The sequence below is a fragment of the Pristiophorus japonicus genome, chromosome 7 (assembly GCF_044704955.1).
Source record: "Pristiophorus japonicus isolate sPriJap1 chromosome 7, sPriJap1.hap1, whole genome shotgun sequence".
In the NCBI taxonomy this organism is placed as follows: Eukaryota; Metazoa; Chordata; class Chondrichthyes; family Pristiophoridae; genus Pristiophorus; species Pristiophorus japonicus.
This window is the reverse complement of record NC_091983.1, coordinates 73,626,280-73,647,074: the sequence shown is the minus strand read 5'-3', so window position 1 is coordinate 73,647,074 and position 20,795 is coordinate 73,626,280. Positions and strand designations below refer to the sequence as shown.

The 20,795-nt window shown below is 41.8% G+C and overlaps 1 protein-coding gene across 1 annotated transcript in view; it reads left to right on the top strand.

Moving 5' to 3' along the window:
• The window catches only part of LOC139266790 (kelch-like protein 29), a 494,463-nt gene extending 474,144 nt beyond the window's left edge, over positions 1 to 20,319 (top strand). The window contains exon 13 of the mRNA XM_070884383.1: positions 20,116 to 20,319. Within this exon, the coding sequence (XP_070740484.1) occupies positions 20,116 to 20,299 (184 nt within the window). The 3' untranslated portion in view covers positions 20,300 to 20,319. The remainder of the gene's footprint in view (positions 1 to 20,115) is intronic.
• The last annotated feature ends 476 nt before the right edge of the window (positions 20,320 to 20,795 follow it).

Below are 20,795 nucleotides of genomic sequence, written 5' to 3'. Positions count from 1 at the left end.
GACTAAACGGTGGCACAATTGAGGAACAGTGGAGGACTTTTAAGGAGCTCTTTCATAGTGCTCAACAAAAATATATTACAGTGAAAAAGAAGGGCGGTAAGAAAAGGGATAACCAAGGAAATAAAGGAGAGTATCAAATTAAAAACCAATGCATATAAGGTGGCCAAGGTTAGTGGGAAACTAGCAGAATGGGAAAATTTTAAACGACAGCAAACAATGACTAAGAAAGCAATAAAGAAAGGAAAGATAGATTATGAAAGTAAACTTGCGCAAAACATAAAAACAGATAGTAAAAGCTTTTACTGATATATAAAACGGAAAAGAGTGGCTAAAGTAAATGTTGGTCCCTTAGAAGATGAGAAGGGGGATTTAATAATGGGAAATGTGGAAATGGCTGAGACCTTAAACAATTATTTTGCTTCGGTCTTCACAGTGGAAGACACAAAAACCATGCCAAAAATTGCTGGTCACGGGAATGTGGGAAGGGAGGACCTTGAGATAATCACCATCACTAGTGGGGTAGTGCTGGACAGGCTAATGGGACTCAAGGTAGACAAGTCCCCTGGTCCTGATGAAATGCATCCTAGGGTATTAAAAGAGATGGCGGAAGTTATAGCAGATGCATTCGTTATAATCTACCAAAATTCTCTGGACTCTGGGGAGGTACCAGCGGATTGGAAAGCAGCTAATGTAACGCCTCTGTTTGAAAAAGGGGGCAGACAAAAGGCAGGTAACTATAGGCCAGTTAGTTTAACATCTGTCGTGGGGAAAATGCTTGAAGCTATCATTAAGGAAGAAATAGTGGGACATCTAGATAGAAATAGTGCAATCAAGCAGACACAACATGGATTCATGAAGGGGAAATCATGTTTAACTAATTTACTGGAATTCTTTGAGGATATAACGAGCATGCTCGATAGAAGTGTACCGATGGATGTGGTGTATTTAGATTTCCAAAAGGCATTCGATAAGGTGCCACACAAAAGGTTACTGCAGAAGATAAAGGTACGCGGAGTCAGAGGAAATGTATTAGCATGGATAGAGAATTGGCTGGCGAACAGAAAGCAGAGAGTCGGAAAAAATGGGTCCTTTTCGGGTTGGAAATCGGTGGTTAGTGGTGTGCCACAGGGATCGGTGCTGGGACCACAACTGTTTACATTATACATAGATGACCTGGAAAAGGGGACAGAGTGTAGCGTAACAAAATTTGCAGATGACACAAAGATTAGTGGGAAAGCAGGTTGTGTAGAGAACACAGAGAGGCTGCAAAGAGATTTAGATAGGTTAAGCGAATGGGCTAAGGTTTGGCAGATGGAATACAATGTCGGAAAATGTAAGGTCATCCACCTTTGGAAAAAAAAACAGTAAAAGGGAATATTATTTGAATGGGGAGAAATTACAACATGCTGCAGTGCAAAGGGACCTGGGGGTCCTTGTGCATGAATCCCAAAAAGTTAGTTTGCAGGTGCAGCAGGTAATCAGGAAGGCGAATGGAATGTTGGCCTTCATTGCGAGAGGGATGGAGTACAAAACAGGGAGGTCCTGCTGCAACTGTATAGGGTATTGGTGAGGCCGCACCTGGAGTACTGAGTGCAGTTTTGGTCACCTTTCTTAAGGAAGGATATACTAGCTTTGGAGTGGGTACAGAGACGATTTACTAGGCTGATTCTGGAAATGAGGGGGTTACCTTATGATGATAGATTGAGTAGACTGGGTCTTTACTTGTTGGAGTTCAGAAGAATGAGGGGTGATCTTATCGAAACATTTAATATCATGAAAGAGATAGACAAGATAGAGGCAGAGAGGTTGTTTCCACTGGTAGGGGAGACTAGAACTCGGGGCCACAGCCTCAAAATACGGGGGAGCCAATTTAAAACCGAGTTGAGAAGGAATTTCTTCTCCCAGAGGATTGTGAATCTGTGGAATTCTCTGCCCAAGGAAGCAGTTGAGGCTAGCTCATTGAATGTATTCAAATCACAGATAGATAGATTTTTAACCAATAAGGGAATTAAGGGTTACGGGGAGCGGGCGGATAAGTGGAGCTGAGTCCACGGCCAGATCAGCCATGATCTTGTTGAATGGCGGAGCAGGCTCGAGGGGCGAGATGGCCTACTCCTGTTCCTAATTCTTATGTTCTTTATGTTCATTACACTTGCCCGTTGACTTTCTGTGGGATTTTACACTGGAACTCAATGCAGTTAGAAAGCCACTAGCACACTGCCCTTAACAGCGGTTCTGGTTCCTGTGTGAATAGGGCAAGCAACTGTGTCGCGGTGCAAACATTTTTTGCCCCGTATCTCCTTAGCCAATTAGATTGATGAGTTGTTAATGAGGAGTGTAGAGTCTGAACCAGGAAGTGTAAATTAGAATATTATATTAAATGTCAAATCAGGTACAGAAAGTGAAATAAAGAGGGAAAGAAAGATGGATTAAGAGAGAGAGATAAAAGAGACAAAGAAAAATTTTAAAAATAAATTATATTTTTTATTTTTTACATCTCCAATAATAATTAAAATCTGAAGGAATGAGACTCCACACTTGTAAAGTTAATTTTCAGTGCCAAAGAGGGTGTATGGCTATAAGACTTATCACACCATTAAAATTTCACTTACACTTGAATGGACAAGCCCCAACTATTTCTGGCAAGTTTAGTAGGTATCTATCACGCAAAGACAGCAATTTCATGCTGTTCCTTATGTTTCAATGTCGAGAAGCATTGGTATAGCTTCCGGAGGAGCAGGCCAACTTGGAAAGTAACTTAATAATTTCCACCTTTAACTGCACATGTGCCATCGCCGGAAGTTGCAGTCAGATTTACACTTTAATAACGCTGTTAGCCTCATCGTTAATTCTACAGCAAAATCCAGCCCATTGTGATGTAACGCAAGCCCGTATTAAACTTATAGATTTGAATAATTTGTGAATAGGTGTTTTCTGATTACATGGAAAACATTCTTGCTAATATAATGGTTTGTTGTCTTGTAATGAATGATATTTAATGAATGATGTGTAAAAAGAGGGAATATTAATAACCATATGGCAATATAATGAAAGTCATAATGTGCTTAACTGATGCGAGCAATGGCCTCAAACCACATTTCAGTCAATAGTAATATACTAGGCCCTAGAAGTAGTATATGCATCTATTTCTTAACAATTATTTGCTAAATGAAAATATTTCAGATTTCTGTTATTGATACAAAGTCATAACTATGGAGTTATTCTGCTGAAAAGCACATCTAATACATGATTATTCTGCTAAAATGAAAAATGTAAATGGCAGAGAGAGAGGGTGTTTTGTATAATTATTCAAAGAGCCATTTAACATATATATGTTATCCTGGAGGCCTGGTACATTTGATTGTGTTGTTGTCAGGGGTCGCTGTATATTTCTGAAGGATGAATGCTGTGCTATTTATTCCACTAATAACTCACGTTCCTGAATGTAAAAAGGTAGTGCTGTTTTTAGCAGAGTAAATTATGTATCATACATTCATCAATCCAAAATCAATAATTATGGAGGCTATGAAAAGACATCACAACAAAAAACAATTGGGTTACATGGCAGCCTTCCTGCAAACCAGCTGCTTGTCAAAGATAGGGAGGCTCAAGTATTTTTGAGCAGAAGCTGCTTAGTGTGAATGTGCCACTTACATTTAACAAGGTCGTTACTGAAAAAGAGCGCAATACTTTTCAAAATGACGTTAAGCAATATAAAAATAGTCACGAAAAAATGTAGAATTTGCAAAATGTGACACTCTTCTGTTTTTATAAAAGGAATTAGGTACCAAAAATCATGTTGTCAGAACTTTACTTTAGACAACCTGATTAAAATGATCAAATCAAGAAACAGGAGAGGTAAACCTAATGCTGAAACTTTAAAAAATATATATAGGTATTTTGAAATGAATGTATATGCTTTTCAAGGTCATTGCTGGGGAAAGGAACAATTTTCCACTTTTAAGATTGCAGTATCGAGTGCCGTTTATTCTGACCCAGCAATGTGCCATAATTCCAACATCAAAAGAGCAGGTTCCACTGCACCAATAATGTTCACAGACATTAACAACACCACCTTGAGTGGATAATGCCATAAAAAATACTGGGTTTACGACGAGGTATAGAACATAAATGTCAAGATATAAAAGTGAATTTATATAAATAAGGCAAACGTTTGAATAGTGTGTGCAGTTTCTGCTTCCACACTAGAGGAAGGATATTGAGGCAATAGACACGGTACAGTGCTGGTTCACTAGATGTTGTCTAGTATGAGGCAACAAAAGACTTGAACAGAGATCACATAGTGATATGATAGAGGTATTTAACATTAAGAAGGGATGAGACAGAGTAGATAGACAGTTTCTAGTGATTGAGCGGACTTAGATATAAGATTAAATGTAAGAGATTTAGGACAGAATCATAAAAAGCAGGAGAAACTTTTTTTACAATGAGTATTGTGAGGCTGTGAAATGCACTACCAGAGTTAGTGATTGAAGCAAAGTCCATTTTTAAAGATTAGGTTAAATAGGTAGTTGAAGGAAAAGTGAATATATCGATATGGGAAGAAGGCAGACACATGGGATTCGGAAAACTAGTTGCTTGGAGGATGAATACTAACAGGTTAGATGCAGGAAGAATGTTCCCGATGTTGGGGAAGTCCAGAACCAGGGGTCACAGTCTAAGGATAAGGGATAAGCCATTTAGGACCGAGATGAGGAGAAACTTCTTCACTCAGAATTGTGAACCTGTGGAATTCTCTACCACAGAAAGTTGTTGAGGCCAGTTCGTTAGAAATATTCAAAAGGGAGCTAGATGTGGCCCTTACAGCTAAAGGGATCATGGGGTATGGAGCGAAAGCAGGAATGGGGTACTGAAGTTGCATGATCAGCCATGATCTTATTGAGTGGTGCTGCAGGCTCGAAGGACCGAATGGCCTACTCCTGCACCTATTTTCTATGTAACACAGACTGGCTGGGCTGACTGACCTGTTTTGTATTGTAATTTCAGACCTCTCATGTCCAGGTACATGTGAAGCATTTTATAAACCCAGGGTAGTGATAGTTGTGGACAGAACACTTCATGGTGTTCTTTCACCTTTATTTGGTGGCTCCTTGTGAAGTTCTCTTCCTCATCTGAAGCATGAAGCTGGCAGACAATGCCCAGACATACCATTGTATGGGGGCCCTTAAAGTGCCAGCAACAACCAAGCGAAAATAAAAGTATTGGCAGCACAAAAACCCAAATTGAAATAATGCCATGATTTTCCATGACAGACGGCTGACACATAGAACAAAATGCAGTAAGGTTGCTCTGTCAACCTATTAATAAAACCTCTCTCTGCAATCAAGACATTCACCTACCCACTGAGCAAGACCAATCTGCAGGATCCTTAATGCTGCTATTTAAAATGTAGAATGCAGTGGGTGTCCCTTGCCTGTATTTTCTTACATATGCCATGTAAATAAGGCTTCATACACATCAGAAATTGCTGGTCTTGAAATTCATTCAAACACGTGTGGCGTGGGGCCAATTTCCTGACCCACTCCCACTTCCTGCGAGGCTGCATCAGAACCGTGGGCAATTCAAGTCTACATGCATGATCGAAATACAAGAAGTGTGACAAAAAAAATTAAGCAAATACCAAAGTGAACTCCCTCTTGTACAGGTATTTAAATTTATAGAATGCAGGAAAATGCATAAAATCATTAGTCGGGTAAAAATGTAATTATTAGATTACTTGAATTTTGTTAGCACTCTGCGTAGTGAAATGAAGTGTCCCTGATTTTTGGCCACTTATCGCTAACTTTTAGGGCATTATTTTGAAATTTGCTGAGCAGAGTTTGGCATAACTATACATATCATCTTGAGTTTTTAGTAAAACTAATTAACTCTATAAGTTCCCAAAAATCAGCCGCATTCATCTAAATATATTTTCTCAGACATATATTCAATCATTTTAAAATCTCTGGCTGTTGACCTTAATCAGAGGAATAAGCAATGGCAACACCTCACTGTGAACAGATTGATGAAACCTGTATATTTGTTTAAAATAAGACAAAGACCAACAAGCTCTGCATTTCAGAATTTGATTCTGATCCAGATTTGAAGTCCAATTTTTGTTTGTAATTTCATTTTTTGCAGTTCATCTGTCCAGTCTATACTGCTAAAGGTTAGACTTCTGATTGATTCATATTTTAATATTCTGCACAACAGAGGGACCGGTATACATTTTTTAGTCACCCCCGCGCCCACCACCCCCCCCAAAACACTGCCTTATAGAGAGATGGATGTGTAGATAGACGTATGTATGTATACAATGGTCCGTAAATTGCGGCCTCTCTGGGTGCATATGATGTGCGCATGAGCCCGAAGAGGCCCCGCAAGTTCCGCGTTCAGGCAGCAAAGCGCATGCGCCTAAACCTGGCACTTGCGATGTCACCATTTTCTTTTGACAGATCACGCGCCTTCCTGGGAGAAGGCTATTTGTCCAACCCTTGCCCAGCGACTGTCCTTCAAACTTTTACCAGCGTAAGAGTTTTAAAAGATAGAAAAATACATTTTATTACTTACTAAAAACCCTGCATGTGAAGATAAGTTTATGTTTAACACTATTAAAACATTTTTTTTTTTAATTTCAAAAAATACATTTTTCTCTAAAACATTTAATCACATTTTTAATTAATTGTTGTGTTTTATTTGTTTTCAGGGATCTCCACACGAGCTTACATATACTATGTTAATAAGGCTCATACACATCAGAAATTGCTGGTCATGAAATTAATTCTCACACGTGTGGCGTGGGCCCAATTTCCTGACCCACTCCCACTTCCTGCAAGCTCCCATTACTATGAATGAGAATACTACATTTTCATTGGTGCTCCAGGCCCACGTGATCCCAGGAAGCGCTTATGCTCCTGGGATGCATGGGTCTCTGCACTCGACTACGCAGCTAGGCCTGGGACCCGAAGTCTATGTTGGAGTGGGAGCACCAGATATTTTTATATATTTTTTGTGGTCAGAGGCGTCCGCCCGCGAGAAGCCCCTGACCGCAATTTTTGGCCCAATAGGTATTTTCGTAAATGTTAGCACAGAAGATAGTCTGGCAGGCCTAACATGGGTTCAAACTCACTTTCTCCCAAACTGCATAGCTTCTAATGTTGGTCGTAGCACTGGAGCACTGGAACATAAGAAATAGGAGCAGGAGTAGGCCATTTGGCCCCTCGAGCCTGCTCTGCCATTCAATAAGATTATGACTGATCTGATCATGGACTCAGCTCCAGTTCCCTGCCCGCTCCCCATAACCTTTTACTCCCTTATCGCTCAAAAATCTGTCTATCTTCACCTTAAATATATTCAATGACCCAGCCTCCACAGCTCTCTAGGGCAGAGAATTTCATAGATTTACAACATTCAGAAGAAATTTCTCATCTTAGTTTTAAATACGCAGCTCCTTATTCTAAGACTATGTCCCCGAGTTTTAGTTTCCCCTATGAGTGGAAATATCCTCTCTGCATCCATCTTGTTGAGCCTCCTCATTATCTTCTAAGTTTCAATAAGGCCACCTCTCATTCTTCTGAACTCCAATGTGTACCCCCTCATCTCCGGAATCAATCTAGTGAACTTTCTCTGAACAGCCTCCAAAGCAAGTATATCCGTCCTTAAATACGGAGATCAAAACTGTATGCGGTACTCCAGGTGTGGCCTCACCAATACCCTGTACAGTTGTAACAGGACTTCCCTGCTTTTATACTCTATCCCCCTTGCAATAAAGGCCAACACTCCATTTGCCTTCCTACAACCTGCATACTCACTTTGTGTTTCATGTACAAAGATCCGCAGGTCCCTCTGTACTGCAGCATTTTGCAATGTTTCTCCATTTAAATTATAATTTGCTTTTCTATTATTTCTGCCAAAGTGGATAACCTCACATTTTCCCACATTATACTCCAACTGCTAAATTTTTGCCCACTCAATTAGCCTGTCTATATCCCTTTGCAGATTTTTTGTGTCCTCCTCACAATTTTCTTTCCCACCCATCTTTGTATCATCAGCAAACTTGGCTACAGTATACTCGGTCCCTTCATCCAAGTCATTAATATAGATTGTAAATAGTTGAGGACCCAGCACCGATCCCTGCGGCACCCCACTAGTCACTGTTTGCCAACTGGAAAATGACCCATTTATCCTGACTCTCTGTTTTCTGTTAGTTAGCCAATCCTCTATCCATGCTAATATATTAACCCCAACCCCATGAGCTTTTATCTTATGTAGTAACCTTTTATGTGGCACCTTATCGAATGCCTTCTGAAAATCAAAATACACCACATCCACTGGATTCCCCCTTATCCACCCTGCTCATTACATCCTCAAAGAACTCCAGAAAAGTTGTCAAACATGATTTCCATTTCATAAAACCATGCTGACTCTGCTTGATTAAATCATGCTTTTCCAAATGTTCCACTTCTGCTTCCTTAATAATGGACTCCAGCATTTTCCCAATGACAGATGTTAGGCTAACTGGTCTATAGGTTCCTGCTTTTTGAGGAAGGGGAAATTAGAGAAAGAGATATTATTGGACTGGTACAAGTTCTGGTTCAAGAGAACTTATGCTGGGAGAAGGCTGCTTAACTATAGCATCGTCCATAGTAGGTGCATGGCCACGTGCCAGTGGAGTTAACCGTGTAATGAAAACACACCACTGTCAGTGCTGCCTAAGCACCAAGACTCTTTTCAAGAGGGTGATTTCACCTGGTAGCTCCAACCTCTGGGTGCCACCAATGACTAAGGTAAATAGCTTCCACCAACAGTACAAAGGTTGGGGTTATAATATTTAATCCAGCCAGGCTTTTGGCACTGTTGGCCTGTAGTGACCCCCATACATTGGAGAAAATCCCAATGAGAAATTTAGCCAAAAGTAATTTTGCTCTAACTGCATGTGTGCAGTTGTTTTGGAATAATGCTTGATATCTGCCTCCTAGCATTAACTCCACACCCTCGTCTCCCACTATCCCCATCCAGCCTAACTGCCCTCTTATGCTTCAGCTCCATTACCCTCAGGAACTAAGCCTGTACAGTGCAATGCAGTGTCAGATCTGAATTAAAAGATAGCTTCCTATTGCACTCTACCCAGCAACAGTGGAGCTGCAATTGCCAGACAGGTAAATTCTAATGTTAGAAAAGCATAGGCTCTTAACTAACATTGAATAGATCCACTTCTAAAAACTTAAATTTGAATCTTTGGGATTCACTTCAAATGAAAGCCAAGCATGGGTGAAATTACCTTTTGAGATAGTTTCACATCTTTTGCCTATAGTGCAGTTGCATTCAGATTGAAGCCTGACTCCTGAGTGGTAAGGGTAAGTGCTCTGAGACTCCACAGGTGGTGCGGAGCTATCCGGGTTAGGAAAGTCTAGCATCTTAGCTTTGTACACTTCATTTGTACCAAGTCTGAAATCCAGAGAGGCAGTGAGCATGCTGTGTCGCCTGCTGCAGGCTGATCAGACTATCTCCAGCCTATCCGTAGCTGTGAAGGTGACAACAGCATTAACTGCAGGATCCTTCCTGGCTACCATAAGAAATATCACCAACTCAGCAAGAAAAGCATCTCATAACGTTCAATGACCAACATAAGAACAGGAGTAGGCCATTCAGACCCGCTATTCAGGCGAGCTATTTCCACCAAGTTGGATCATGGCTGATCTGTATCTCAACTCTATTTACCCACCTTTGCTCCATATCCCTTGATTCCCTTACCTAACAAAAATTTCAACTGACCCAGCAACCACAGCCTTTTAAGGGACCCAGCAACTGTAGCATACAGAATGTTTTCCAACTGGCATAAGTTCTAAGACTGCAGGGTATCATAGATTCAAACCCACTGGACCCTCAGGACTCCAATGTTTACATGGGATTCCACTCTATGGCCCCAAGTTTCCACATGATTTGCTCCTGACTTTTAGGAGCAACTGGTGTAGAACGGAGTATCTTAGAAATCGGAATTCTCATCATTTAGTTTGCTCCAGTTCTAGTCAGTTAGAACAGTTTCACTTTGGAACAGAATTTTTTTCCAAAAGGGGGCGTGTCCAGCCACTTACGCCTGTTTTCAAAGTTTTGTCAGTGAAAACTTACTCCAAACTAACTTAGAATGGAGTAAGTGAAGATTTTTGTATGCTCGAAAAAACCTTGTCTACACTTTAGAAAATCAGGCGTAGGGAATGGGGGGAGGGGGGTTTAAAGAGAAGTTTATAAACATTAAACACTTTTACAAATAAAGAGCCATCATCAATAATAAATGATAAATACATCAATAAATCAACCAATAAATCAATCAAAAAAAATTAAGAAATATTTTTTTTTTAAATCAATAAATAAAACATTTTCTACTTACCGACTGCAGCACCGGGAGCCCTCCAACAGCATGCTGGGATGCCCCCCGCCCCCCCCCAGTGTGTCTCTGTCAGTGTCTCTATCTCTCTGTCTGTCTGTGTGTGTCTCTCATTCTCTGTCTGTCAGTGTCTGTGTTTCTGACAGCGAGGGGGGAAGCAGAGGGAGGGATGGGGAGAAGGGGGAGGGGGGGAGAAGGAGGGGGGAGAAGGGGGAGAAGGAGGGGGGAGAAGGGGGAGGGGGGGAGAAGGGGATAAAGGGGAGGAGGGGGTGAAGGAGATGGGGGAGGTGGGGGGGAAGGAGATGGGGGGGGAGGAAGGAGATGGGGGGGGAGGAAGGAGATGGGGGGGAGGAAGGAAGGAGATTGGGGGGTGGAAGGAGATGGTGGGGGGGGGGGGGGAAGGAGAAGGGGGAGGGAGGCTGAACGGGCCGGGCCCGAGACTTCGGGCAGGGCCCGTCCCCAGCACCAGATTTACAGGTAGGTGGCGTTGGGTCGGGTCGGGGGGGTGGTGGGAGGGAGGTCGATTCGGTTCGGTTCGGGTCGGGGGGAGGGAGGGAGGGAGAGAGAGGGAGGTCAGGTCGGGGGGAGGGAGGTCAGGCCGGGGGGAGGGAGGTCAGGTCGGATCCAGTCCGGGGTGGGGGGTGGGAAGCGGGAGTCGGGTTGGGTCCGGAGGCGGGGGGGGGGGGGGGGGGAGAGCGGGAGTCGGGTTGGGTCCGGAGGCGGGGGGGGGGGGGGGGGAGAGCGGGAGTCGGATTGGGTCCGGGGTCGGGGGGGGGGGGAAGCGAGAGTCGGGTCTGGTCCGGGGGCTGGGGGCAGGGGGTAACGGGAGTCAAGTCGGTGTCGGGTCTGGTCCGGGGGTGGGAAGCGGGAGTCGAGTCGAGAGGAAGCAGGAGCTGGCCGTGGGAGGAGCCTTATTCACGCAGCCTCAGTGAGGCCATTCGGCCAGGGCTAGGGGCTGCGTGCTTCGGGCCCCTCCCACACAGTTTCGGGCGCCTGGAGCTACTGCACTTGCGCGCCCACTGCAGCGCGCATGGGCAGAGGTCCCAGCACTGTTTTCAGCGCAGGGACCTGGCTCCGCCCCCTCCAGCTCCTGCTGCGCTGAGCCGAGGGCCAGAGGACCTGCAGGAAGGTGGAGAATCTGGAGGTGTTTTTTAGGCGTACTTTGTGGCGCGAAAAACTGGCGTCCAGGTCGGGACTACGCCATTCTAGGCGCGGCTCGAAACTTGGGCCCTATAAATATGCAGCTGATTAATGTGTCTGGGCACAATAAGCCATCCAACACCACTTTTTCTATGTATTCATGTGAACAGTATAGCCCGGTGATTATGGTACTGGACTAGCAACCCATAGAGATCTTGGGGTTGATATTAGCACCTCCACAACGGGCGGGAGAAGGTCGAGGTTAAAAATTTAGAATCAGTGAACGTGTTCCCAAACCGTCTGCTGTAATTTTTACGGTTGTGAGGAGTGTGTGTCTTGGAGAGGCTCAGACACGTCATTATAATATTTAAATCAGGCTCCTACAGCGCAGTCAGGAGTCTGATCAAAATTTTACAGCTGCAAGCCGGGTTTCCCAGGGCTCAGAAAACCCGGCAGCGAAATGGAGATGAAATGCAGCCAGCTGCAGCAGGTTAGTGCTTTTTAGAGCACTCCTTGTTGGCCAGGAGGAGCAGGAGTGCCCCCCCAGCCGCACAAGCAAACCTTCGGCCTCCCAACTGCCTCTCCTTACTGCCGCAATTGCTGACCACCTCCCCACTCCAACCCCCAATTTCCAGCCTGCCCCCATTGTAGGCTTAATAGGATCTGCCACTGTAGCATTGCTTCTTTGCATAATTCAAAAAAAGAGTATATATTTGATTCTGCTGAGAAAGCCACACATGAAGGAAAATCAAAAAGGCTGGCATCAGCCATGTAAATTCACCACTACACATTCAAGTGTGAAGCCTTGAATGTAATATTCATAGGCAGTGTGGCTCCATCTGCTTTCAGTTTCAATCCTAATTTTATTATTGTCCAGAGCACAGCATGTTACTTGTAATGTCACTTGTCTGCAGTAGACTTTTCAATACTATTGTTCCTCTCAAGACAATATATAACATTAAACTCCTCTGTTCCCCAAATGTAAAAAAAATTAGGCAAAAAAATTCACAAAGGAAAATATACTATTTCATTGTTAAAAGTGCATTATAGAAGTCTTACAAGTTACAACATATGTCTCCAATCTGAAAATGGAGCCAAATTCTGTTTGTCAACATCAGTGACCATTCTCTTTAAATAGAACACATACTTACACATCTATGAATTTCTTTTCACAACTCAACCAGAGCTACTATTAAGTTTCTATAATTTTCCGGGCCTTTCTGACTAACAGATAATAGGTTGCTTTTTTGATTTTCTGTCATATCTCTACAGGCTAGTTTAGCTTTCTTTAGACTTGTGTACAAAATGAATGTCATCAGTCTATTGATTCATTTTCTCGCAGTTTGGCTAAGTAAGGCTTTGGTACTAATTATCTTTTCACAGCAATTGATCTGCAAATTTGATCTATTTTGGTCTTTAAAGAATCTCCTTCCTTTAGGAGACAAATGAATTGGCCACTCCCTGTCATAAATACCTTCTCTGTTTCTGTTGTATTGGTATCAATGACCGATCCTGGATTTAATAGTTTGATGGCTGTGGCAGTAATATTTCTATAGATCTATGTGTTATACAAATATGGGATGCAGAAGTACATAGCAGTTACAGCATGGAAACAGGCTATTCGGTCCAACCAGTCTGTGTTGACATTTCCCCTCCACACAGCTGCCAGTGTCACCACATTGCTGTTATTTTCCCAAAGTACAAGAGTTCAATGATGGCTACCATATACCCAACCCAAAGCCCATCAGTGTGACAATGTTTGTTATACAACGGTTTGATGTGTGAATGTAGCAAGGCATTCGATTGTAAGTTGCAGCTTGATGGTAGCAGCTGTTATTGACATTGAAGTTTGCATGCGCGTGAGGTGCAACGAAAGAGCCTAATGTAATGAGCTGTATGAGGACTTGGCATGAGCAATACATATGGGACAGATTTTGTGGCATGTAATCTTGCACCATCAACCTGCTACATGGTAATATTAGTCTTACCCTGCCAGATTCCTTATATATAGTATATCATCTTCTCATTAGGTTCATCTACTTTGTGTGAAAAACTTTCCATCTTGTTCAATTCTTTGAGTGCTATCGCTGCTTTCATGGGTGGATTAAGATTGGGAATACAGATGTATTTATGTTAATATGTTGAGTTAATTCCAGATATCCTAGTCCCTTGAAAGCATCTTGATATTCATCCAAAACATTTGACTTATCACTCACCACATCATTTGTGTTCACTGTGCATTTGAATCATTTAGAGTTTGCAGCTATTTAAAGGGGCACCAACTCCATGAAAAACACATGACTGTTGGGAGGTAGGATACAGAGCAGGGATAAAGGGAATGTACAGTGATTGGCAGGATGTGACAACTGATGTTCCCCATGGATCTATACTGGGACCTCAACTTTTCACCATCTATATCGATGACTTGGATGAAGCAATAGAGAGTTGTATATCCAGGTTTGCAGATGACACTAAGTTAGGAGGCACAGTAAGTTGTGTAAATGGGAACAGGAATTTATAAAGGGACATAGACAGATTATAAGTTTCTTCCCAAAAGGCTGGGGATGCTGAGTCAATTGAAACTTTCAAGACTGAGATTGACAGATCTTTATTAGGTAAGGGTATCAAAGGATATAGACGAAAGGTGGGTAAATGAAGGTGAGGTTGAATAGCAGAACAAGTTCGAGGGGCTGAATAGCCTACTCCTGTTCCTGTGTTTCTATGGCACAACAATATGAATTGCATTGAAAAGCATTATTACAGATAATAACATTAAGAAAGCCTTTCTCTCTCAAATAGAAAAGAAAGATTTGCTGAATTTTTTTAAAAAAGATAATGCTCTTATAACTGCCAGCATTGCTAGTAATTTTTAGTTTGCCAATTGGAATTCAATATTATAAACTAATTATATTTCCTGACAAACAAGAAACCCTCACACTTCTTAATAAGCAGGCAGTATCCACACTCCCAGCCCACATCCAGTGTCTCATGGTCCCCCAGTTTGCTCTGTAGGTGTACCCACAGGATAGTCTCTACCTCAGCTACAGTCCAAGCAGAAAGCTGATGTCCCTAACCCTTTGACTAATATACATAAATGGTGGAAGATATATTACACCATCTAATGCTACAGCAGGAGGAATTCCAGCTAACAGCATAACATCCATAAATAGCTACAGATCAGACATGTGTTGAGAATGTAAACTGGATCATTTCATGTCTGGAAGCAGAGTTCAGATCTCTGATGGCTGCAACAGTTTTAAATTAAATGTGTTTAAACAGTTTAATGGAGTTCACACCATAAATCTGCCCAAAAATGTGCAGAAATTGGGAGTTTGTCAGAAGAGCTATGAGGATAGGATGGCTGCTGTGGAAGTGGAAATGGAAATGTCACAATGTAGTAGCCAGTGCTCTCCTGAGGTTACGGTTCAAGCATATTGTTGAGGCACAATAAGTATTCCTTGAACACTGGAGGAATGTAACCCTTCCCATTCTAGTAGAAGAGACTACTATTTTTTTGCAGAAAGATGGGGAGTTATTTCAGAAGGAAAGGCCTTAAACAAACATGTCTCTTCCCCCGACCCCCCCACACACAATTCCCTGAAACATAGTACTTGAATAAAAGTTGATATTCTGCATCATACAAGGAAATGTATTGCATATTTAATGCTGAAAATATAGATTATTTCCCAAGGTGCTGGCGCATAAAGGAAATAAACTAATTAAAATCTAATTTGAAAATAAAAATCCCTTAGTAGATGCTGCAATTTCAGATTTAAAAACTCTTGCTTTTGGATTAAGATTTTATATTTTTGATAATTTATTTAGATAAATTATTTTACACACTAATCCATGAAACAGTAAGAGAATATAAAATCTGAGCTGGAGCTGTATACATCTCATTACTAATCATCTGTATTTATACACAGTTTCACAGCATCAATGTACCTACACAACAAGCATATGACATAGAAGGGCTCTTATGGACTAAATGGTCAGCATGCATAAATATGATGATTTTTTTCCTTTATGTACCAGCACGTTGGAAGATAGTCTACATTTTCAGCATTACATATGCTGACACACAGTATGGAAAAGAGAATGTGACCATGGCATAATGTCTGTCACATACCATTTTGCCCTTATTAGATGCATTCCTTTAGCATTTTCATTGTCCTACTGTACAGTGTATACAGAATGCAGCAGTGACATCTAGCTGTGGAACAAACACACAAGCTGTGCTTTGGAATAGCATTTTTGTTTGAGGAGGGAGAAGAACCAAACATCGTTTTCACGAAACTTACATAATTCTCAGGTGAAATGATGTCATTCATATCATTACATTATGAGTTTATAACAAAGATGTGCACAACAATGTTTAAAAAAAAATTTCTGCTCCTCTCTCAAAAGCAATGTTACGATATGGCTGCAACGGTCAGGCAAACCTCTAGTACCTAGCCAAAGTAACTCTACCATGTAAGAGTCCAAAAAGATGAGTGTGGCCAACTATTCAACCACCACAGCAAAAACTGCCCCAGTCCTCACTCAACATTCATATCAGTGAGAAGCAGGAACCCGGTCATGTTTTCTCTTCCTTAGCCTGGAAACACAGGCTCATTATAAGAGCACAGTACGTGGATCAGGTAACTTGAACAAAGAAACATGCATTAATGTAGCACCTTATCATGTCTTTCAGAAACATCCTAAAGTGTTTCACATGCAATTAATTACTTTGAAGTGCAGTCACTGTTCGGTAGGCAAATTCAGCAAATATCAGCAATTGATCATCTTGCTTTATGCAAAACACTTTTTTTCATAAAGTTGGTGCCCTTTAATTGAACAGTAATTACATTTTTTACTTGCTTTAACATTAATCATTTTCAATTCAATAGAATATAAATGGTTAAAAATCAATAAAACTGAACGCACTAAAGCGATCTTAAAAGAACAAATTATCGTATTGTGTTCTCTACTTATGGGAAATTGTACTTGTGTTCATGAATAATATATACAGTTTATTATGAAGTGTTATTCAGAGCAAAGGAACCTCCATTTAAGAGGTGCTTCCCTCAGCAAATTTCTCACAGTACACTTTCATCCTTCACATTAAAAAATGCAACTCATTTCATATCTAAGGAATTAAAGAGGATAAAGAAAGAACTTATAAAGCGCCTTTCATGACCTCCGGACATCGTAAATTGCTTTACAGCCAATTAAGTACATTTGAAGTGTAATTACAGTTGTAATGTAAGTAAAACGGTACCCAATTTGTACACAACAAGGTCCCACAAACAACAATGAATTAAATGACCAGATCATGTGTTTTAGGTGTTGGTTGACAAATAAGTGTTGGCCAGGACACCGGGAGAATTCTCCTGTTCTTCGAATAGTGCCATGGCATATTTTACACCCACCTGTGTGGGCAGACAGGTCTTCAATTTAACGTCTCATCTGAGCTTCCGACCCCATATCCTCACCATCACAAAGACCGCCTACTTCCAGCTCCGTAACATCGCTGGTCTCTGCCCTGTCTCAGCGTATCTGCTGCTGAAACCCTCATCCATACTTTTGTTACCAACAGACTTCACTATTTTAATGCTCTCCTGGCCGGCCTTCCATCTTCCACCTTCCCTAAATTTGATTACCATGTACTGTTCCCCCATCACCCTAGTGCTCGCTGATCTACATTGGCTTCCCGTCAACCAACGCCTTAATTTTAAAATTCTCATCCTCTTGTTCAAATCCCTCCATCGCCTTAACCCTCCCTATCTCTGTAACCTCCTCCAGCCCTACAACCTTTTAAAAAAAAACTCTGCGTTCCTCCAACTCTGGCCTCTTACGCAATCTCACTCCCTTCGCCCCACCATTGGCAGCTGTGTCGTCAGCTTCTGGTTTCCACGCCTGCCACATTACCGGAACAGCTCTCATCAAAGTCACAAATTACATCCTTTGTGACTGTGACAAAGGCAAACTATCCCTCCTCGTCCTTCTTGACTTGTCTGCAGCCTTTGACACGGTTGACCACTCCATCCTTCTCCACCGTGTTCCGGCTGGATGGGACTGCACTTGCCTAGTTCCATTCTTATCTATCTAATCTCAGCCAGAGAATCAACTGCAACAGCTTCTCTTCCCACCCCCGCATCGTTACCTCTGATGTCCTCCAAGGATCTGTCCTTGGCCCCGTCTTATTTCTCATCTACATGTTGCCCCTTGGCGACATCATCCGAAAACACTGCGTCAGTTTTTACATGTACACTGATGACACCCAGCTCTACCTCACTACTTCTCTTGAACCCTCCACAGTCTCTAAATTGGATGAGCAGAAATTTTCTCCAATTGAATATTGGGAAGACCAAAGCCATTGTTTTCGATCCCCGCCACAATCTCTGTTCCCTAGCCACTGACTCCATCCCTCTCCCCAAATCTGAGGCTGAACCAGACTGTTCGCAACCTTGGTGTCATATTTGGCCCTGAAATGAGCTTTTGACCACATATCCGCTGTGTCCATCTTCGCTCTTGCCTCAGCTCATCCGCTGCTGAAACAGTCATCCACGTCTTTGTTACCTCTAGACTTGACTATTCCAACACACTCCTGGCTGGCCTCCCACATTCTACCCTACATAAACTAGAGGTGATCGAAAACTCAGATGCCCGTGTCCTAACTCGCACCCAGTGCCACTCACCCATCACCCCTGTGCTCGCTGACCGACATTGTCTTCCAGTTAAGCAACGCCTCGATTTCAAAATTCTCATCCTTATTTTCAAATCCCTCCATGGCCTCTCCCCTCCCTATCTCTGTGATCTCTTTCAGCCCCACAACCTCGAGATGTCTGTGCTCCTCTAATTCTGCCCTCGAGCATCCCTGATTATAATCGCTCACCCATTGGTGGCCGTGCCTTCTGTTGCCTAGGCCCCAAGCTCTGGAACTCCCTGCCAAAACTACTGGGAGGACAGAAGATTAGTAAGCTTTTAAAAGTCAGCAAAGAATGACTAAAAAAATGATTAAGGGAAGATAGACTATGAAAGTAAATTAGCACGAAATATAAAAACAGATAACAAGAGTTTCTACAGGCACTAAGTTCTGGAAATCCCTCCATAAACCCCACTGCTCTCACTGTCCTCCTTTAAAACCTTCCTTAAAACCTACCTCTTCAGCCAAGCTTTTGCTAACCCATCCTAATATCCCCTCCTTTGGCTCGCTGTCACCTTTTGTCTTATTGCGCTCCTGTGAAGCGCCTTGGGACATTTCTCTACAAATGTAAATTATTGTTGTTGTTGATTGCTGGTGTGTAAATGTGCCAAGTTCATGTTAGGTATAATTACAAAATTGCAGTAAGAGCGTCTAAATTGGTACTAATTGCCTATAGTGGACGTAGATATATTAAAGCATTGCTTTTTAAGAGAAGATTCTTACATTGAACTTTCATCATCATCATCATAGGCAGTCCCTCGGAATCGAGGAAGAATTGCTTCCACTCTTAACCTGAGTTCTTAGGTGGCTGAACAGTCCAATACGAGACCCACAGTCTCTGTCACAGGTGGGACAGGTAGTCGTTGAGGGAAGGGGTGGGTGGGACTGGTTTGCCGCACGCTCTTTCTGCAGCCTGCGCTTGATTTCTGCATGCTCTCGGCGACGAGCACATCATATAACTGATTAGAATATTCCTATTACAGTGGAAATCATCTATTATTTAAGTTCATAAATAGTAGTGCATGTGCCTCATGAAACCAATGTAAAATAATAATTGTAGTTACAAGACATCTGATTATTATGTATTAATAGATTATTTTACGCTGTGGCATCAGCATTACTCATGCCGTACCAACACTGGAAAATAATGCCAAAAATATTGTTTAAATACAAATAAAAGAAAAAGAGCTGACATCAGCTTTAGTTATGCTACAACCCACCCGAAAGTCAAATTACATTGACTCAAAGAAGGTGGAACTGGGGTGTTTTACTGCATTTTAGTCCTGACACAACTAAACACTTGGCACACACTAACGCCAAACGTCATATGTGACAACAGGATTAGTTACACATTTTAAAAACATTCAGCTTTTAAAAGAACTTTGTTTCAGGAATCAATCTGAGGATTGAGTACAGAAGAAACTGAAATCAGTTTCTAATCCTGTTCACAACCAGAAAATACTGAGAATGATGCACCTTCTTTGGATTAAAGAGTTGTTGCATCAATGTCAACAATGCTGCAAATTCCAACTGAGCTTTTTTTTTTCAAACTGTTTAGTGCTTTCAATTCATCAAACTCTCAGTAGGTAACGTTCACTTAGATGGTTCTCAATTTAGTGACATTTTGTTGTGTATGGGATTCAATATACTGATCAGTCAAAAAATATATACTTTCCAGTGAAAAGATATCCCATTCTTACAATCATGTGTCGACAGTATTGTAGAATAAGTCATATTATTGCTGCATGACAATAATTGTTTAAAAAAGAAGTATTCAGCGACCTCTGTATATTGCATAGGTGTTCCTGTAGGTTTGGCGATTGAAAATTTACTCTTGTGTTTTGTAAATGACATGATGATGATTACTTAAATAGTTCACTCATAACGATTGTTTGTGTTACAGTGCCGTGGTACTGGATGGCAAAATCTATGCTACAGGAGGAATCGTCAGTAGTGAAGGACCTGCATTGGGAAACATGGAAACGTATGATCCCCGCACTAACAATTGGACACTCCTGCCAAATATGCCATGCCCAGTGTTCAGGCATGGGTGTGTGATCATCAAAAAATACATTCAAAGTGGTTGACACTGTGACATGACAACAGTTCCTGAGTTTTATTCTGCTGTAGCAGTGCTTTAAAACAATGAACATGTTGCTCTTTACTGTCTACATTGAATGTAGATTCCATACTCACCATTAGGTGAAATAGGGCAGAAATCCCTATGGATGTATTATAGTATAACTTATGGTACTTCTAGTAGTGTCACAAGACATGGCACTTGTTTTAGATATTGGGCAGTTCAGGTATGAATGCCTGCTTTATAACAATCATCAGTTTTGCTTTGAAACAGTTACCTTTATATTGTTAAAGGCCATTTAGAAGGTAAATTGGTTTGTAGAGTGTGATATCTACAGTACCAGAGTGTAGCAGCATGTGCACTATTCACTAAAAGGCAAGACGCAGGCCCACGGAGCACAAGAAATCCTAGAGAATGTGGTGAAGATCTCAAGCAATCCAATTGTACACAGGGACAACACCAACAGGAAACTTGGATAGTTCCATAAATTGTGCACGTCTAAC